At 54.5% G+C, this 17,039-nt stretch overlaps 1 protein-coding gene across 1 annotated transcript in view; it reads right to left on the bottom strand.

The window, feature by feature from the left end:
* The window catches only part of CADM1 (cell adhesion molecule 1), an 86,191-nt gene extending 75,349 nt beyond the window's left edge, over positions 1 to 10,842 (bottom strand). The window contains exon 1 of the mRNA XM_009895932.1: positions 10,695 to 10,842. Coding sequence (XP_009894234.1) covers positions 10,695 to 10,842 — 148 coding nt within the window. The remainder of the gene's footprint in view (positions 1 to 10,694) is intronic.
* Between the last annotated feature and the right edge of the window lie 6,197 nt (positions 10,843 to 17,039).

Raw genomic sequence — 17,039 nt, 5'->3', positions numbered from 1 at the left:
TTTCATGGCACAGTAACAAAAATACTATCTTGAAAAGGGCAAGATGCGGGCGGTACAAAACTAGAAAAAAAACCTCCTCTCAAAAAGCTACCATAACTTTCTGACCACCCATGCCCAGTCCTGCGGCGCACGCGTGGCCTTGCAGGGCACAACACCGGCTCCCAGGTCGAGGAGGACACCTGCACAGGTTTCCATCGCATTCAGAACCCGCTCCCGGCCCTTCTCGCTGCAGGGCCCGGGCACGGATGGAGCGAGGCAGCCCCAGGCCAGCACAGCTGAGCAATGGCATCCCGCACCGGCAGCCCTGACCGCGTCCCGCTGGCAGCACGGAGCAGAGGCAGCAGGAAACCCCAAAGCAACGGCGATACGGCGTGAGCGCCGCCACCTCCTCGCCCGGCCGTTGCCCAGACCTTCCTTCACTCCTTAGAGATGCTCACACTCTCACCTGAGTGCATCAGGATAATGAACAAAATCAGTGGTTAAACAAATCCCGCTCCTTCCAATGTGCGCAGCGAGAGACGGCGTTGGCAGTGCCCAGGGTCACGCAGATTGAGGGCTGATACAAAAAAAAAAAAAAAAGGGCACCGAGCAGAACTTCACGTTGCTTCAATTTCCACTCGGGCACGTGCCTTCAGAAAGTTTCCGTCGTAGGAAAAGTAATAATCATTTCTGGTTTTCTTAGTACAGTGATAATTCTCTGCTCCATTTCCACAAGAGCTACTTTCTCTTTAGCAACGGCCATAAACTCTGCTCTTTACCAGAACTCGCTGGCTCGCCCGCACCAGCTTCATTTCAGGATGAAAGCCGCAAAGGTGAAAGAGTTTCCCAACTGAAATTGTAAGACCGGCCTCAAAAATAGCATCGCGTTAACTCCGGTAGTCAGTGAAAAGCCTTAAAAGGAATTTAGTTTATGTGAACATCAAATGACTTCACGTTTTATCACCTCAAGTAAGACTGAGCAGCAATAGAAAAATCTTTCAAATGCAGTAAAAAAAGTTCAGAGTGAGATTCTGGATGATTTTTAGTGCTCCTCATTTGGGTCGGATGTTCCATCACCGGAGCTGGAACACGCTTAAAGTAATTGCAAGAGTTTTTCCTTCCTTTTTAAAAGGAAGGCAGAAAGAAGGCGGCGATCCTAACAGTAGAAGGGTTAATGCTACGTAGAGGACAAATTACTTTCTGTGTTTCCCTGCAGCACTGCTCCCGCCTTCCCAAAAGGGCCAGAGGCCGCTGAGGAGGGGCACGGCCGGCAGTCCTCAAACTACACACACCGCCACTGCTCGGTGATAAGAAACGGGGTTTTCTTATTATACAACACCAGAAACGCTGGAAACCCTCGCTGTACGCGTAGAAGGTCCTTTTGAAAGCCAGGGAGTCCGCGGTTTCCACCTGGAGGAGAGCTCTGAGACACGCTTTTACAAAACCCATCTGCGTTTACGCAGCAGCGGCGTATCGGGGCCAAGCCGGCACGAGGCTGTTCCGCCACTGCCGCACACCCCGACGATGCCCAGGTCCCGGCGCGGTTCATCCCGGCAACCTCAGCAGCTCCGCAGGAAATATTGGATGCTTTCTTCCATTCCAGCTGCGACCGCTCTTTCAGCCCTCACCCCCACGAAACGTTTACGGGCTGGAAGAGGAATCATCTGCCGGTTTCAAACTGGAGGACGCCAGCACCGAAGCAGCCCAACCCTCCGCAGGTGAGGCGATGGTGGACGCCGCCGACGGCTCCTTCGCCCGTCACTGGGTTTGTGCGTTCCTGCCCCTACGGAAGCCAAAAGCTGGACTGCGGGGGAAGAAAGCAGGAATAAGGGCATCCCCGGGGCGGGGGAGCCCCCCTGTGCCGCCAGGGATGCTTTCGGAAGGGATACGCCGGATAACACCTCCGCTTCCTCCAGGAGACCGCCCGGATCGGCGGGGACGCTGCGTGCGAACGGCCCGGTCGGAATAACAACTAGCAGGTTCGCTTTGTGATGTCGGACGCGCGCAACGCGCTCACCCGTGATCCAAGCCTCCGATTTAAAGAGGGAAGAAAGGATCCTCGCCTGCCTGCAGATAAACTTAAGTAAATAATGTTTGCCATCAACTCCAAATGAAGAATGACAGTTAAATTTTATAATCATCTTCACAGCTCCAGGACTTACTTTATATTTTCTCAGGCTCATGACCCAGGGGTTGTCATAGCAACGAGGAAATCCTACCTTATCAGCCTCTTACATTTACATTCCTTACGGCTGCTTCCCTTTATGAATTAAATCCATCACGGTCTTCTATTCTCCAAATAAGAAGTTCTTAGGATTATCTCGCAGAAACAAGGATCAAATGCTTTGATTGAAACACTATGCAAAAGCTAATTCACTGGTGGTTTTCTTTAAGGGAAGATTGACTGCGCTCCAAATAAATGGCTCCCATCCAAGTCTGCAGTTGGCAGCCTCTCACAGAGAGAAGTTGGGAGAGCAAACACGGATTCTGCAGTACGGTCCGGTTGGTCGAAAACATTTCTGCATCTGGACAGCAAGAAGAGCATCTGCTCGGCCGAGAGGTCTGCAGATAACGAGCTTCCAGGGCACCGAGAGGGTCACGGCAAGCACGCGTCTGCGTGGGATTATCATCACGCAGCATCACCGGGAGGCGGGCAGGAGCCGAGCAGGGGCCGTGCACCCAGAGCAGCGGCGAAGCTGCCAGAGGGGGCACGTGCCCCTGCGCCCGTCGGCTACGAAACCGCACGAACACCTAGGCACACCTTCTGCGTCGGTTCATCATCTCCCGCACCTCAACCGCTTCATGTGCTTTTTTTAAAAGATGTTTCAGAATTATCCACCTGTTTTCCCAAGCGTGAAGACGACGAACGCCTGAAACCCAGCGCCGGGGCTCAGCACCCCGTCGCTCAGGGAAGCACACGCATGCCCCGGCCCTGCTCGGTCCAAGCAAGCGACCCAACTTCTATACTTAATGTGCAGAAAGCAACGCAAACTCAGCGCTCTGGAGAAAGAAATCTAAATAAACCACCAGATAACTGTACATCCATCGAGCACGGGATGAATTTCTGCCGTTTGGCAGAGCTGGAATACCCACAGGGCGCGCACCGGGGAGCACCCGTGTGGTGGCACACACGCATCTGTGGGCTCGCAGGCGCTGGGACAGTCCCCGGGGTACCGCTTCCCTCGCACGAAACACACAACTAAGCACAGCACTTGCGTTCGAAGAGGAGACTGCATTAGGAGAGGGCATAAACTCTCGTTGTGCAGACTCGGGGGAGGAGGGCGAGAGCATCCAACTGTTTGGTTCAATCCCTCCCCATCCGATGGGCCCAGAGTCAGAGCACGGTTAAGTATTCCGTCAGAACAGCCGCGACTGACAACCTCTCTGTTCTAAACAATACAGCATTAAAATAAACTTTAAACCCCAGAATGTTTTCCGCAGGAGTCTTTTGATTAACAGGACCCTTATAAACTGTAATGAATTTCATAAAGGCAACTCTACAGTTACAGACCTACAGGCGCTGTGAGTTTAATTTAGTTAATGTACTTTTTATTCATTATTGGTCCTCCACAAGAAGCTGATCACCAACTTGCGGAGTGCATTGCTTAATTATCCATGCTGCACTTCTTAAAATGAGAACTATTGAAGCTGTCTGTCAATACGGCGGGCAGGGCCGCGGCCGCCATCGATCGATGCAGCGAGCACCGTGCTGCCGGAATGCCAACGACGGTCCCAGCACCGCACTGGTGCGCCGAAGACCTGTGGAGCACGCACGAAGCAAAACAATCAGAAACTCATCTCAAAGACCTGAAATCCTTTCTGTTTCCAGCGATACCATCTTCTGCATTTGCAGATGGGGAGCAGACGCCAGAACTCTTCTTGCATGCACGGTACATCTTAGTTTCAGTGCAAACAGCTCCTGAACACCTCGTCTGGGCAGCTTTAAGCCAGAAATACGTATGTTTTTTTGCTTTATCTCTTTCTTCCATATTGCTATAGGGAGGACAATGGAAATGTGCACTCCAGTCATCTGCCGGCTCCCTCAGTCCCCCAGGAAAGGTGTGCAGAAATGGGAAATGGTCCCTCAAGAGCGCCGTTTACCTACACGCACCTAACGAAGCCGAGATTTAGAATAGCACACGTTTGCACCGGTGTCGCCTCAAAGTCAGCAACTCAATAAGCACAAATTATGGTCCCTCTGACATAAGCGAGCGCAGATAAAAGCTGCATTTACAAGGAGGAAAAGCCCCAGGATGCTCTAGGACTGACCCAGGCCGCCGTTCTGAGGAGACGTCTCCCCCTCCGCGCTGCCGCCTTGCCCACTGACGTCTTCATCAGCTGCCCGGTGTGACCATCTTATCTTTCCCTTCTCAGTGACAAAGTGATGCTGTATTTCAGGGAAAGCTGTCACAGCCTGACGGGTGGCTGAGGATCTGCTGTGCATGTGGGGCCGTGTCTGAGGGGACGGCGTACACCAAACTGCCGCTGGTCTGAGACCCGTGCGGTTTGAGCTCTTGGAGCGGGGCCAGAGGAGGCCCCGGAGATGCTGGGAGGGCTGGAGCCCCTCTGCTGGGAGGACATGGATCAGGGAGGGGAGCTATGGGACGAGGGAGAATGGTTTTAAACTGGAAGAGGAGAGATTTAGATGAGATATCAGGAAGAAATTCTTTGCTGTGTGGGTGGTGAGCCCCTGGGGCAGGTTGCCCCGAGAAGCTATGGCTGCCCCATCCCTGGAGGTGTTCAAGGCCAGGTTGGACGGGGCTTGGAGCAACCGGGGCTGGGGGGAGGTGTCCCTGCCCAGGGCAGGGGGTGGCAGTGGGTGGTCTTGAGGATCCCTTCCAACCCAAACCATTCGATGATTCTATGCGTGGCAGGACCTCTGCGCATCTGCCGGCAGGGAGGAGAAGGGCAGAGCAGGCGTGGGATTTGCCAGCAGCAGCCTTTGTCGGCACGCCTTTGCTGAAATATTCACAATCGGTGGATCAATAATTCATTATATAATGTGATAAAAGGTAATCCACTGTTTGAAGTCCGAGCTTCAACAAACTCCCCTTCAGTTACAGCACCACAAGGTCTTACAAATTCCAAGATACTCAGTGCGATGGTGGAAGGCAGAACGACACAGTGGGAAGGGAGGACCGCATCCCTGCCCCGAGACCGCCCCATCCTTGTTGGAACGGAAACTATTTACGGCTACAACTTAAGCCAGAGGCCCTTTGCAAAGGGACACTAATTCAATATGAAGTAACATAAGTCAATATTCTTGTTTCCCCTTTCATCCTTTCAGCCAATATAAACTAATACAAATGATAATGACACGTCACCCGTGACCTCTTAAGTACGCTCCTTATGTTAGCAGTCTAATATTTATTCTCCCCTTCAAGCAGATGACTCAAGCCGAGTGAAAATTTACTTTGGGCAAAGGAATACCTCAACCGCATTAGTGCGATCCTCCGGACATGCCCCAAACAGCAGAGGTGGGCTTAATGCCCCATTTTAAGATTATATGCTGGGATTTTCAACGCAAAGAGAACGCTTGGCTTTAACAGCCCCGGCTGTAACTCAAGCACGCGGAGCAGGAACAGGGAGAGCTGTTTTCGAGGGGACGGGATCAGCTTCACTGCCCTTGCTGGACCGTTTGCCAAAGGTGTGTCAGAGCCGGAGACGCCAAGGGCACCGCAGCGACCAGACACGGAATTTCCAGGCTTGTAAGAGACCACCACAGCCTGCGCTCCCCTGGACTCCTCTGCACAGAGCCATTGAGGAGAGCTTAAGAAGATAACTATCTAAATAGAAAACATCTACATTCGCAAATACCTCACAAAAAGCACCGTGAGACGCATGTGAAAGGGAAAAGCAAGTGTCCGCCTTCCCCAACATCCACCTCCTATCAGGGGTTCTTTCGCAAAGCCGGTAGCCACAATAGCGGCTTGTTCTTGGCACAAAAGGCCACGACGGCGCACCAGAAACCCTGCTGATACTTAAAAGGCACAGATCCAAGGTCAGCCAGGCTCAGCGCCAAGGCTCCGGCAATAAACCATCGGATCCCTTCTGAAGTGGGCAAAGTAAAAGACCTTTTAATTGTAGAGCTCTACAAGTCTTGCATATTAATTTAAGGTTCCCCTTGAAAGGCCAGCTTTCCTCAGCCCCTCAGCAGAGGGCGGAGGACGGGGGACCACCTTCAGAGAGGTGGCACAGCTCTTCCCCAACGCTCAACTGCCCGACGACCCAGATTATAAGAGAAGGGCGACAAAATCGCCCCCCGAAGCCAGCCATGGTTCCGACTGCCCGCCGCAGCTCCCGCAAGCCTGCCCCATCCATCCGCCAGCGCCGACGCCGCACCTGCACGTCTACACGGGCTACAAAAATAGTTGCCGTGGGAGAGACTTTGTTCGTAAATCGAGCGAGAAAGTTCATTAAACGATAAAAATTCCAACCGTGCTACCGGGATGTAAATTGCATTCATACCCAGAGCTGACATCTTAAACAGTTTAATTTAGGTACAGCTTTTAGCTGCGCTGGGTGTCTGCAACAGAAACAGATGCCTTGAATCATTTCAAAGTGTGCTCCTGTCAGAAATGTCCTTTCTGACACCAAAATCAATTTCCTTCTCCTTTACTAACTACTTTTCCAAAAATAGAACGGGAGAAGTTGCCTCAATTTTATCTTTTGTAAGTGGTACAAAACGTGCTTTTAAGCTTTAAGGAAGAAGATGGCGGCACGCAACACGTGCGACCGCTGTAATTAGTACTATTTTGATAGAGCAACCGGCAGTGAGGACGAACCCGATCCATCTTCATTACGGAGATGCACAAAACCCTCGAGAAGGCGGGTGGAGAGGCGGACGGGCTGTTTCCCCGCGGCCCCACGGGCGGCAGGCGGCCCCGAGGGGAGGGCAGGACGGTTCCCCCCCAGCCCCGCTCCCGGCTCTGCTGGAGCAAAGGCAGCCTGCGGGGCCGGCGTCCTTTCGCTTCCCGCTGGTGGCCAGAGGAACACCTCAGCAGTTCCAAGGACCTTGCTGTGCGTACGTGAGCAGGCCGCGTAAATCACGCCTCTTCGGTACGTTTGCAAACCCGATTAAAACAAAAGGCAGAGCTCTATAGCGATGCAGTCGGGAAAAGGATTCTTCAGCGCCCGGTGCCTTTAAATACCGAGGCTGACATTCAAGCGCTGCCCAGTCGCTCCATTCCCCTAAAATCCACCAGCGAAAGCAGGTCCCTGTCCTGCAGAAGGACTGCTCTCGGCGTGGAAGCCCTCTCCTGCCCAGACTGCCGGGCAGCAAAGGAACGGGGAAAAGCCCTGCTCCTCCTCCTAGCTCGTGGGCAAACACTCAATGGCACGCTGCGTGCCGTTAGGCTTCGCGCTGGCACCAAGGACCTCATCCCGCCAGCCAAGCGCCCCCCTTTCAGCTTTGCTCTTGGGGACACCCGAAACCTGTCCCGTTCCCGTCTCCCCACAAGGTCCCCCACTTTTCCTCCCCGCAGGAAGAGGCGGCCACCCGGACCTCCCAGGCAGAAGTACTTCAAGAGCTGTCCCTAAAGCGGTACCCCATGGGAATTTGGCTGTCTTGTTGCCAACCGGACACTGGAACCTCGGGAGAGCAACCTGCTACCCGGAGTCCTCGGGAAAGCCACCTCTGTGCTGGGGACCGTGAGACCCCCCCAGCCCCGACCCTTCTCGCATGCTGGAAAATCTGCTCGGGAGCCCCACAAAGAGCCAAGAGTAATAGATAACCAGGTCTCGGCTCACACAGAAAGAACGGTGGAGGCTCCCGAAGGTGTCGTATTTACCGCATAGCCATCCCCAGTCCATGGACGACCGTCCGTCCCCGGCCCTCCCCTTCCAGCGCTTTACCGCGCTGTGTTAGATCGACTCTTGGCCCTGAAGAGACGGAAGCATCTCCCGGACTGCTCAGCTAGGGAGGCGCCGGGCCAGGCTGCACGGCCACCAGTTACGCGGACACCAAAACACGCAAACACGGCAACGCCTTCTAAGGCTTTGCTTTTAACCTACACAAAGGAAAAAACTGTACCGGTTTGCGTTCTCAAAGGAAAACGGGATGCGGAAAAGCAAGCTCAGAAGGAGTAAAGCTACAAAAGCACAGCCCGAATAAGCTCATATTTCTGAGAAACGGATTGGGAGGCTCAGAGCTGAGCGGTGACTCAGCCGGGTGAGGGCATCTGCATGGCACATTAGCAGCGCCGGGGAAAGAAGGGCCCTTCAGCAGCTGTAAGCAGTAGCGCTCCCCGTCATATTTTAAGTTTATTTTTCCTTGTCTGACCGGTTCCCCCCGGGCAGAAGGCTAATGACGGCACTTCATCACCGGCAGCGGCGGGTATCTGCATCCATCCCGCCAGCGTGACAGCTGTGTCACCGAGTCCCCAGCCACCGCCACCGCCCGCACCCATCCTCTGCTGCGACGCCGCAGGACGCAGCGCCCCGCAGCCATTATTCACCAAGCGCTTTCATTAACAAACTGCCCTTAATTACAGCCGTAATTGCAAAATTATTTCGTAGCGGCAATTACTCTTCTCAGCCCGATCCAGGCTATTTAAGTGGGGCATTGTCTCCGAAAATGGCGTGAAGCCAACTCATCTACAACCAAAAATCTGCTTTAATGGCGTTGCGCGGTTCCAAAATGTGCACCCAAAACGGCAGCTCCCGGGGGAGGGGGGGAGCGCTCCCCCTGCGCGCCGGGGGACGGAGCCCGGCATGGGACACCGCGTCCCACCGCCGGCGACCACCACGTGACGAGGGCTAACGAGGAAACGGCTCATTAAACAAGCAGAAAGGTCAAGAAGGGACAAAGGCCCTTCGAAACCCAAACTTAAAGCTCTCTGGCGCAACTGTTGATCTTCACGATTTACAGCGCGATCCCGGATCTCCCCGTAACAGCAGGAGACTGCGACAAGCGGGGGATTTTCTCCCAAAAGACCACAGCTGTGTCAAGAACTCCTCATACATCATCCTTACAACAACTTTACAGCCAGTAAGTGAATCTCTTTCATTTTGATCATTTCAAATACTCCATTAATGAGAAAAATTGAGGCATATTAGTCAGCGATCTAAAGTATGGGCAAGTGCGAGCTCAGTGCCAGGTTGGAAGCACTGCGCATCTCTGGTGGCGTTGGGGACAGGAAGAGGGGCCGGCTACGACCCGCCAGCGGGAGAAACCACAACCGGCGTTCACCGGCCAGCACCCTGCTCCGAGAGCCACGGGCCGGCCACGTTCCGCCCACCAATTCCATGCTCCTCCTCGCTTCTGCCGCTTTTTACCGTCCTCTGCAGCAAATACGGCAGCTGCGAGTGTGCAGAGAAACACCTACCAGAGAAAATTCCATGCCAAGTTCCCAGTTTAGTGGCCAGCCCAGCCCAAACCACGACACATAGTTGGAAAAAAAGACATATCAAACGGTAAATCAACCTGCTACGAATTGAGCTCTTCTGCTTTCCCAAGTCCCAGTTCCCACCGTACGCGGATGAATCTTTCACGTCTGACCCGGGTGAGGTATGCAGATTTGGGAATAACACAATCTTCAACGCTGTGGGTGTACCTGATCCACAAAGAGTGCCAAACTGCCGGTTTGGCTGTCGGGGGCTCCCCTCGCCGTGCTGGGAGCAAGGCCATCTCCTCAGGCTGGGAATTCCGACGGCAGCGTGTTCCTAAATGCTGAGAACTGGGGGGGGTTACCTGCATCTGTATCATTTTGGAAATTCTAGGGTAATTTATTTGTCCGTTTTATTAGAAGAGCACATGGAAGACTCGCCTCGCTCGGGGCAGTTAATCCAACGCGGTTATTTCCCCCATGGAATGTCACACCCAAGCGTTGCGGGTGAAGGGGATGGGGAAGCGGATGACTCGGCTGGTCCGTGCGGGGGCTGAGCCGGCAGCTCGTGCGGCATCACCCACACACCGCGGCCAAACAGGACTGAAAGCGCTGGCACCCACTGCGGGACGCCGAGAGGCGCAGACGCCCGGTTGATGGCACGACTGACGACAGATATCTAGCTACAGACACATGTTCTCCGAGATCTCAAATATCTCAAATCACAATACGCTCACGGCCGCGATGTTACTGCACTTCTCAGTCAAACCAGAGACAGTCAATAATCACCCAGAAAAGCACCATCTGTTACGCCTTATTGCTTAATTAAACTAAAATACAGAACTCCTTAATTCTCACAGCTCATAAAGATAAAGGTCATCACGCCGCTTCTCTGTCAGGTAGCCGGTACATAAAACAGGAGGCTGGAGCTTCTTTTGCCCAGCCATCCCCCAGACACTGCGCCACCCGCCCGACAGACGGACACAGCACTCCAGCAGCGGGACACCGGGTGGACGGTGTCACTTGTGGACCTGACAGCGGGAACAGATGGACGGCGATGCCCGAGACGTCACTCGCTCCTTCAGTGGGGCTACGGCGGGCACCCCCTCCCCGCCGTCCCACCCCTCCTCGCTCGGGCTCCCAGCGGCCACAGAGCACCGGCACAAAGACCTGGAAGAGCAGGACCAACGATGGTGCCTATCCACAACGTCCTACCGAGAGCTTTTGCTTTTGGCCGTCCCACCAAGATGTCAAAGTTGCCAAGCACTTCAGCCCACTATGTCCTACCACCCCTCTGTCCAGAGGACTTGTCAATATCCCCCGTGATGTTGAATAACCATCCCGACATTCCCATGGGAACACCGGGCGTGTGCCCGAACGGCCGCTCACCGCTGCGGGAACGGAACGGGAACCGAGAGGCTCCCGGCAGACGCCACGGCGCAGTCGCCCGCGCTTCCTCGTGCTGCTTCTGCGTCCGCGTGCAGAGAAAGGGGAAACAGAACCGTAAATAGCGTGGCGCGGCACCGGCAGGCGCCATGGCGTCCCCGGGTCCGGCTCAGCGCCGTCAGCACTGCCGCCAGGACAGACAGGAGAGGGGCCACCTTCCCCTCCGGTCATCGTTTCTATGAGAAAAGAGGTTTCTGGCACATTCTCTCGTCTGAGGGCCCCGCCAGCCTGCCCAGGGTGACAGATGCCAATGACCGACCCCGACCCTCTTCCCCCTGCGCGGACGGAGCCCGCTCCCGCACCGCTCGCCTGCCGATGGCTCCCGCCGGACCACGCGCAACGCTCCGCTCTCCCCAAAGCTGCTGTTTTCCAAAACCTTCCAGCACCATCACTGCTCTCCTCGGAAATATCTGCTTTGTCTTTCAACCATGAACCCCAGCGGAGGCCTTGCTAATGCCAACCAAAATTCAATTACCAGCTTGTCAGCTTTTCTGCGTTTCCTTTGCGAGTCCTGGGTTACAAGGAAAGGTGAATTAAAACCTGTCTAATGGGTAAGAAGCCTTCAGACTGCCACAGCACCTTTCAGGGGCGCATCTGAGCGCTTTACGCAGCACTGGAGACTGACGAGAGGCTTTACGGAGCTTCTCTGAGAGATGAGGACTAACAGATGGTATGGTGTGATTACGGGGGCTTTTTTTTTCTTGCTTTCTGCTTCCTGTAGGTGGAGGCAAACTCCTTGCTGAAAAGAGGAGGACGTGCAGAAAGCAGAGTTGAAAGGTACCTGCAGCGGCTCTGGCAGAAGCGCCAGCGCATCCCTCACGCCCCGACATCTCCTGCCGAAGAGCATCCTCCCCGGTGCCCCCCGCGGTGCGGTCCCCGCGCGGGGGCTCCCGCAGCCCCACACCCCCACCGGGCAGCTCCCCCACAGCACGCGCCGCAGAAGACCTCAAATGGTGGTTTTGCCTCACAAGCCCATGGACCATCGCACCACCCGGGCGGACGCCGTTTCAGCGCTCACCCCACCACCACTAACGTATTCTGTCTCCTCAACACTTTGGAGCCCGATGAGCTCTGCCCCTTTCCCATCGGGGCGTCCTGCCCTCGCCACCGTGGCGTGGACGGGCCCCGGCATGGACGGGCTTGCGGCAGCAGAGGTGTCCCATCCACGAGCCCCATCCTCCGCCCAGGCGGAGCCGCATCAGAGCCGCAGCACTCGGGGACAAGAGGCTGATGCTTAGCAGCCAAGGCTCGGGCACACGGCTATGGCCAAAGCCCCGGTGCCGAAGGCTTCTTCCCTCGTGGAGCGATTAAGCTGTCTGCCAGCGCAACTCCAGCACTCTAACGAGCCGCCTAACCTTGCCCCTCTTCTCCACCCAGGCTTTAAAATTTAAAGCTCCAGCTAGCTCAACACGAATAGATGAGCAAGAACATCAGAGTGCTCTCGGTGTAGGTGCAGTGCTTTATATCTTCATTAATATTTCAGTTTCTCCCATCTCCTCCTCCTCCTCCCGCATCTGTCCTCGTTTTATTTATATCTGCAGGATACTGCTCTTACTTCTTCCGAGTCCTGCTTTGCTTGGAGGAACTCTCCCGGCCACGGGACTGCCCGCTCTCAAGGAAGCAAGCCCCCCTGCCCCAAAACCAGCGGGACCGACAGGGCGCCTGTGCCTCTACGGGCGCTTTCACGTACGACGAGCCAGGGACAGGCGAGGCGCGCCAGTGCCAGTACCGCCGTCTGGCGTGGCTCATCCCGGTGAAAGCAAGGGAGGACTGGGCGCTCGGCACAGCAAGGCGTACCGGGGGCACTGCGCAACCGGGGTCTCGGAGCCCCCTGGTCAGGCAATACTTTTGCGACCTGATTATGAAGAAAATGAAATTACACAAAATATTTCACTAAATATCTTTTTAAGCCTATTAATATTAATATCAATTCCGCCTCTTCTGTGCCTGGCATTTAAAAAGCCGTTTTAAAATCTCCAACTAATTTAAGACTTACATCTAGAACACAAATGAGCAAGCGAGACTCCCCGCTCGCTGTTTTGCCTGGCACCCATCTCTGCCCAGTTAGTCTTAGATGTCACTCGGTGACACTTAAAGATGAATATTAAAAGCATGCTCTCGCCTGCAAACGTTTTACAGCTTTCTGGCCACCGAATTTGTTTAAAGCTGCAATTATACTGAACAAACAGTCACTATGAGACCCAAGTACTCTATTCATTTGCACGTCACCACATAACTAGCACACCGATATGGTTTCACATTAATATTCAGAATTCTGTACTGAAGGAAATAAGTGGCGCTACGTGTGCGTGCACAGGTGCGGACGCGTTTGCTTTTCCCCATGCAGCAGATACCATCTTTAAGGGACACATTAGGAGATGCGTACTACCTGCTTTGCACGCGATCGCCCTTCCTCCCTTTCCTCCTCTACTGAACTGCTTCAGATTTACACATACGTATTGTGTTTATTCCAAGAGCCGCTTTTCCTGCAACCGTCTCACAAGACACGCAGCTCATTTTTGTGACGGTCATCATCCAGCAGCACAGGGAAAATGCAAAAAAAAAAAATCACCTTTTCTGAACTAGCTGCCCAACAAATGAAAGGTGAACAGTAAATAGCTTACACCAACACAGCTTAAAAACTAGCACATCAAGAACAAAAGCGGGGGGAGTTGTGCTCCGCAGCCTCCCCGCCCGCCCAGCACCCTTTCCCGCTCTCTCCGGGAAAGGAGTCGGTCAATACTCCCGAGACGGAGTCACTATAGCATTGCCATGGTCGTGGGATTTCCTTTCTGGTTGTTCAGCAGCCCTCGCACACCGTCACCGCGGCACTCTGCCGCTCTCCCGCACACCAGCACCTCCCCAACATCCCACCCAGCATTAACAAGCCGCTGCCCCCGCGCCTCCCTCTTCTTCCCAGAACCTTTCCTAACGAGCTACGTGAACAGCGATGCCCACAGCACCTCACCGGCTCCTCCCTCCACCCATCATAAATTCTGATTTCGCGTCATGCCAATCTGTTCTCCAGCCTGGGTAAGAAGACCCAGTCTCCAGCCGGTTTGGAGCACAACGGGATAAAAATACCAAGTTTTACTGGAGTTCAGACACGCAATCACTTCGGGAGCACTGCAAAACATGCAAACTTCAACAATTTTCAGCAAGCAGCCTGGTTAGCCTTTCGGGGTTCAAAGGAAACCCACCTCTTGGGGGAAGAAATTAAAATAAAACGCACAAACACGTATCCCACGAGCCCGCAGTCCTGCCCACACCGCCGGGACGCTCACACACGGCAAACTGGAAAACGGGCCCTAAAAGGAACGCGACGGCTCAGCAGCAGCCCATCACTTCCAAGAGGGAAATAAAGCCGCTCACTGGCGTTATTCCACGCCGCCTGCTCTTTCAAAATAAGACAGAGCGGCACAGAAGCGCTGTCAGCGGCGGAGCCCCTTCCCCTGACGCTCCTCCCGAGCTGCGGCGGAGCATCCCCGCACCGGCGCTGCCGGGAGCGATCCCCGCGGCCGTACTGCGGCCGATGCCCTTTGCCGGTCGCCCGTCCCGCTGCAGTCCCCTTCAGTTCCCCGGTGACGTGTGGCCACAGAGGAACTGAGCGGCCGGTTGCTGAGCCCAACGCCTGTACCCACGCGGGAGGGGACCGCAGGGGGTCCCCCGTCCCCTCCAGGGAGCGCATCCGCGCTGTGCCTTTGCCCAGGGAAGCACTCTGTCTGTACCGGGTGACGACGGAGAGCTGCTCACGTGGATGCAGACGGCGCGGCGCGATGCACGGCAGACGCCGCAGCCCCACTCGCGGGGAAGGGAAGGGGGAGCGACGCGGAGCTGCATCTCCCCGGGTCCCCCCAGCTGCTCTGCAACCCCCAGTTTCAGCCTCAGCCTCTGCCGCTGGGGAACACACAGGCAGCTCCAGCGCTCAGGATTCCTCCCTTTTATCTGCCATGACTCACGAGCTCGTATCAAAATATTTTCCCTATAGCTGGCAAAATCCGCAGCCAAGTTTTCCTTCCCTCTGACAAACCAAAGTCTATGAGCACTGTGGAGGCAGGGGGGGAGCCACAAGCGCCCGTTCTGCATTTCAACAGAGTCGCTCCTTCCTCACCCATCTCGCGAACTCAAAGGATCACACGATGCATTTTGAAGGGCAACACCCAATTAACATCATGCTAAATAAAACTTCACTTCGTGCAGCAAAAAGGCGCACATCAGCAAACCTCACGGACCTCGCACGGATGCCGCCTGGCTCAAAACCAAGCCAGAAGAACCCAAACAGTAATTAATAGCGTGGGAGAGGCTGGATCCGCACCCGCAGCTCCGTGCTGAGTGCATCCACTAGTACCTTGGCAAACGAGGAGAGGAGCCAGTCCGGAGAGCAGGGAGCCAGCCCGGGATTCGGGGGAGGGGTCTGGTCCCGGCACCGCCGCTGGCATTGCTCAAGACGTCGCTCTGCAGCTCCACGCCAAGGCGCTTCGCTGTCTGCCGCTCCCATCCGTACCCGCCAGCCCACGGACAGCGAAGGCTCATCTCTTCGCGTGACCTGGGCTCCAAACCAAACATGGCTATCCTCCTCAACCAACGGACACGATGCTAAACCAGATACTGCCTGGAAAGATGCTCAGACAACATTTTGCTCTTTGCTTTCTATACGAAGACATCCCTCAGGCCCCACCGTGCCGGCTCACGGCTCACTGTGCCCGGCACACAGAGCGGCCGGCGGCTGTGGTCCCCGCTCTGAGGGGCGATGGCTCGGGGGATCAACCCCTCCGTGCTCCCCACGAGATCCCCCACCGTCACCCACGGCCCACTCGTGGGGCAGGAAAGGCAATGCCAAAAAGCAATCTTTGCCTCTCAGATTATTATTATTATTAATATTATTATTATTATCTTTCCTCCTATCTAAACCGCACAGCACAAAAAGCTGCCGACATAAAGTTCGTCAACCGAGTTTCACTTTATGGCACCAACAAGATCAGAAAACAATTCTCTATCTTCTTGACAAGTTAAATGCATCTAACTCAATGTTCCCAATCGAAAAATTTATGAATTCAGTGAGAAGCCCATGTAATATCTTCACTTTATATCCATCTACTAAGGAAAGAAATTACACCAGCCATTCGTCACGACCGTCATTCCAAAGATAAGTAACAAATGAAATAACTTTAACTTACCTTAGGAACTACAACTACCATAAAAAATAGCTGTATGTGCAAGTTCTACCATGCTATAAGAGAAGATTACTTTAATTTGATTACTCGGGAACAAAGTTAATAGAGGACCTAAAAACCGGTGCCAATTTATCACACTGGAGAGCCACGGCCATGCTTTGCTCAAGACTGTTAGCAGTGTAGCAGCTAAAAACCATACCAACTGTGTAAGAGAATTTACAGAAGTCGTAATTTTCTTCTAAATAGTAATAAGGAAATGAGATTTGGGTTGGGGAAATTCGAGTTTCAACGCTCATTTTTAACAGGGGGAAAATACTTTACCATCGGAACGGCTGCGGGTGCATTCCTCGCTGGCCCGAGGACCCCGCTGGCAGCGGCACGGCGGGGCGGCTTCGTGCCAGCGGTGACGGCAGCTCGCCCGTGGCCTCGCGCGCGAGGGAGGGCCGGCATTTACAGAGGTGCGTTCACCGCCAGGCAGATGCGGGCAGGTCAAGTGGCTGCAGAAGGAGGGAAGAGGACAGCAAGTCTCATTCTTCAGCGCCGTCTACGGCTAATAACAGGCAGGCAGGCTTGAGTCGAAGCAGCATTTTAACACTCAAGGGGCTTAAATTTCACAACCCACGGGGGCTATTTAATCCTGAGATGCCACCAATTTCCCCTTATTGGAAATGCAAAGCAACTGGTGCCCGATGGAAGGCTGGAGAACAATGAACAACCACGTGGCAGCAGAGACGGGAGGGCGGGAGCGCGAAGTCTCTTCGCTGGGCTTTGGAAAGGAAAGGACCAGCTGCAGACGAAATCTCTCTGGGGTGGAAGGAGGTGACCAGACTCATCTCAAGACGCTGGGGCTGGCCATTGCAGCGGTCCAAGGGGGAGGTTGGGTACTCCGCTTCGCACATCTCCCCTCTCCACCTGCCCACCTCCAGCTGCCACCTCCCTGCCCGCAGCAGAGCTCGCCACGAGCCAGCGGCAATTCGTTCGCTTGTCCAAATGGAAAGACAAGAGCTCAAATTCAATCGTGAGGCTCGACTGCTTTAAAAAACTCCTTCCCTCGAGGGCTCAGGTTTGAATAGCCATCACAGCCCGGCAAAGTAATTAATCTCTGTTCAAACGA

The sequence above is a fragment of the Charadrius vociferus genome, unplaced genomic scaffold (genome assembly GCF_000708025.1).
Source record: "Charadrius vociferus isolate BGI_N301 unplaced genomic scaffold, ASM70802v2 scaffold172, whole genome shotgun sequence".
Classification (NCBI taxonomy): Eukaryota; Metazoa; Chordata; class Aves; order Charadriiformes; family Charadriidae; genus Charadrius; species Charadrius vociferus.
This window is presented reverse-complemented; position numbering and strand designations above follow the sequence as displayed.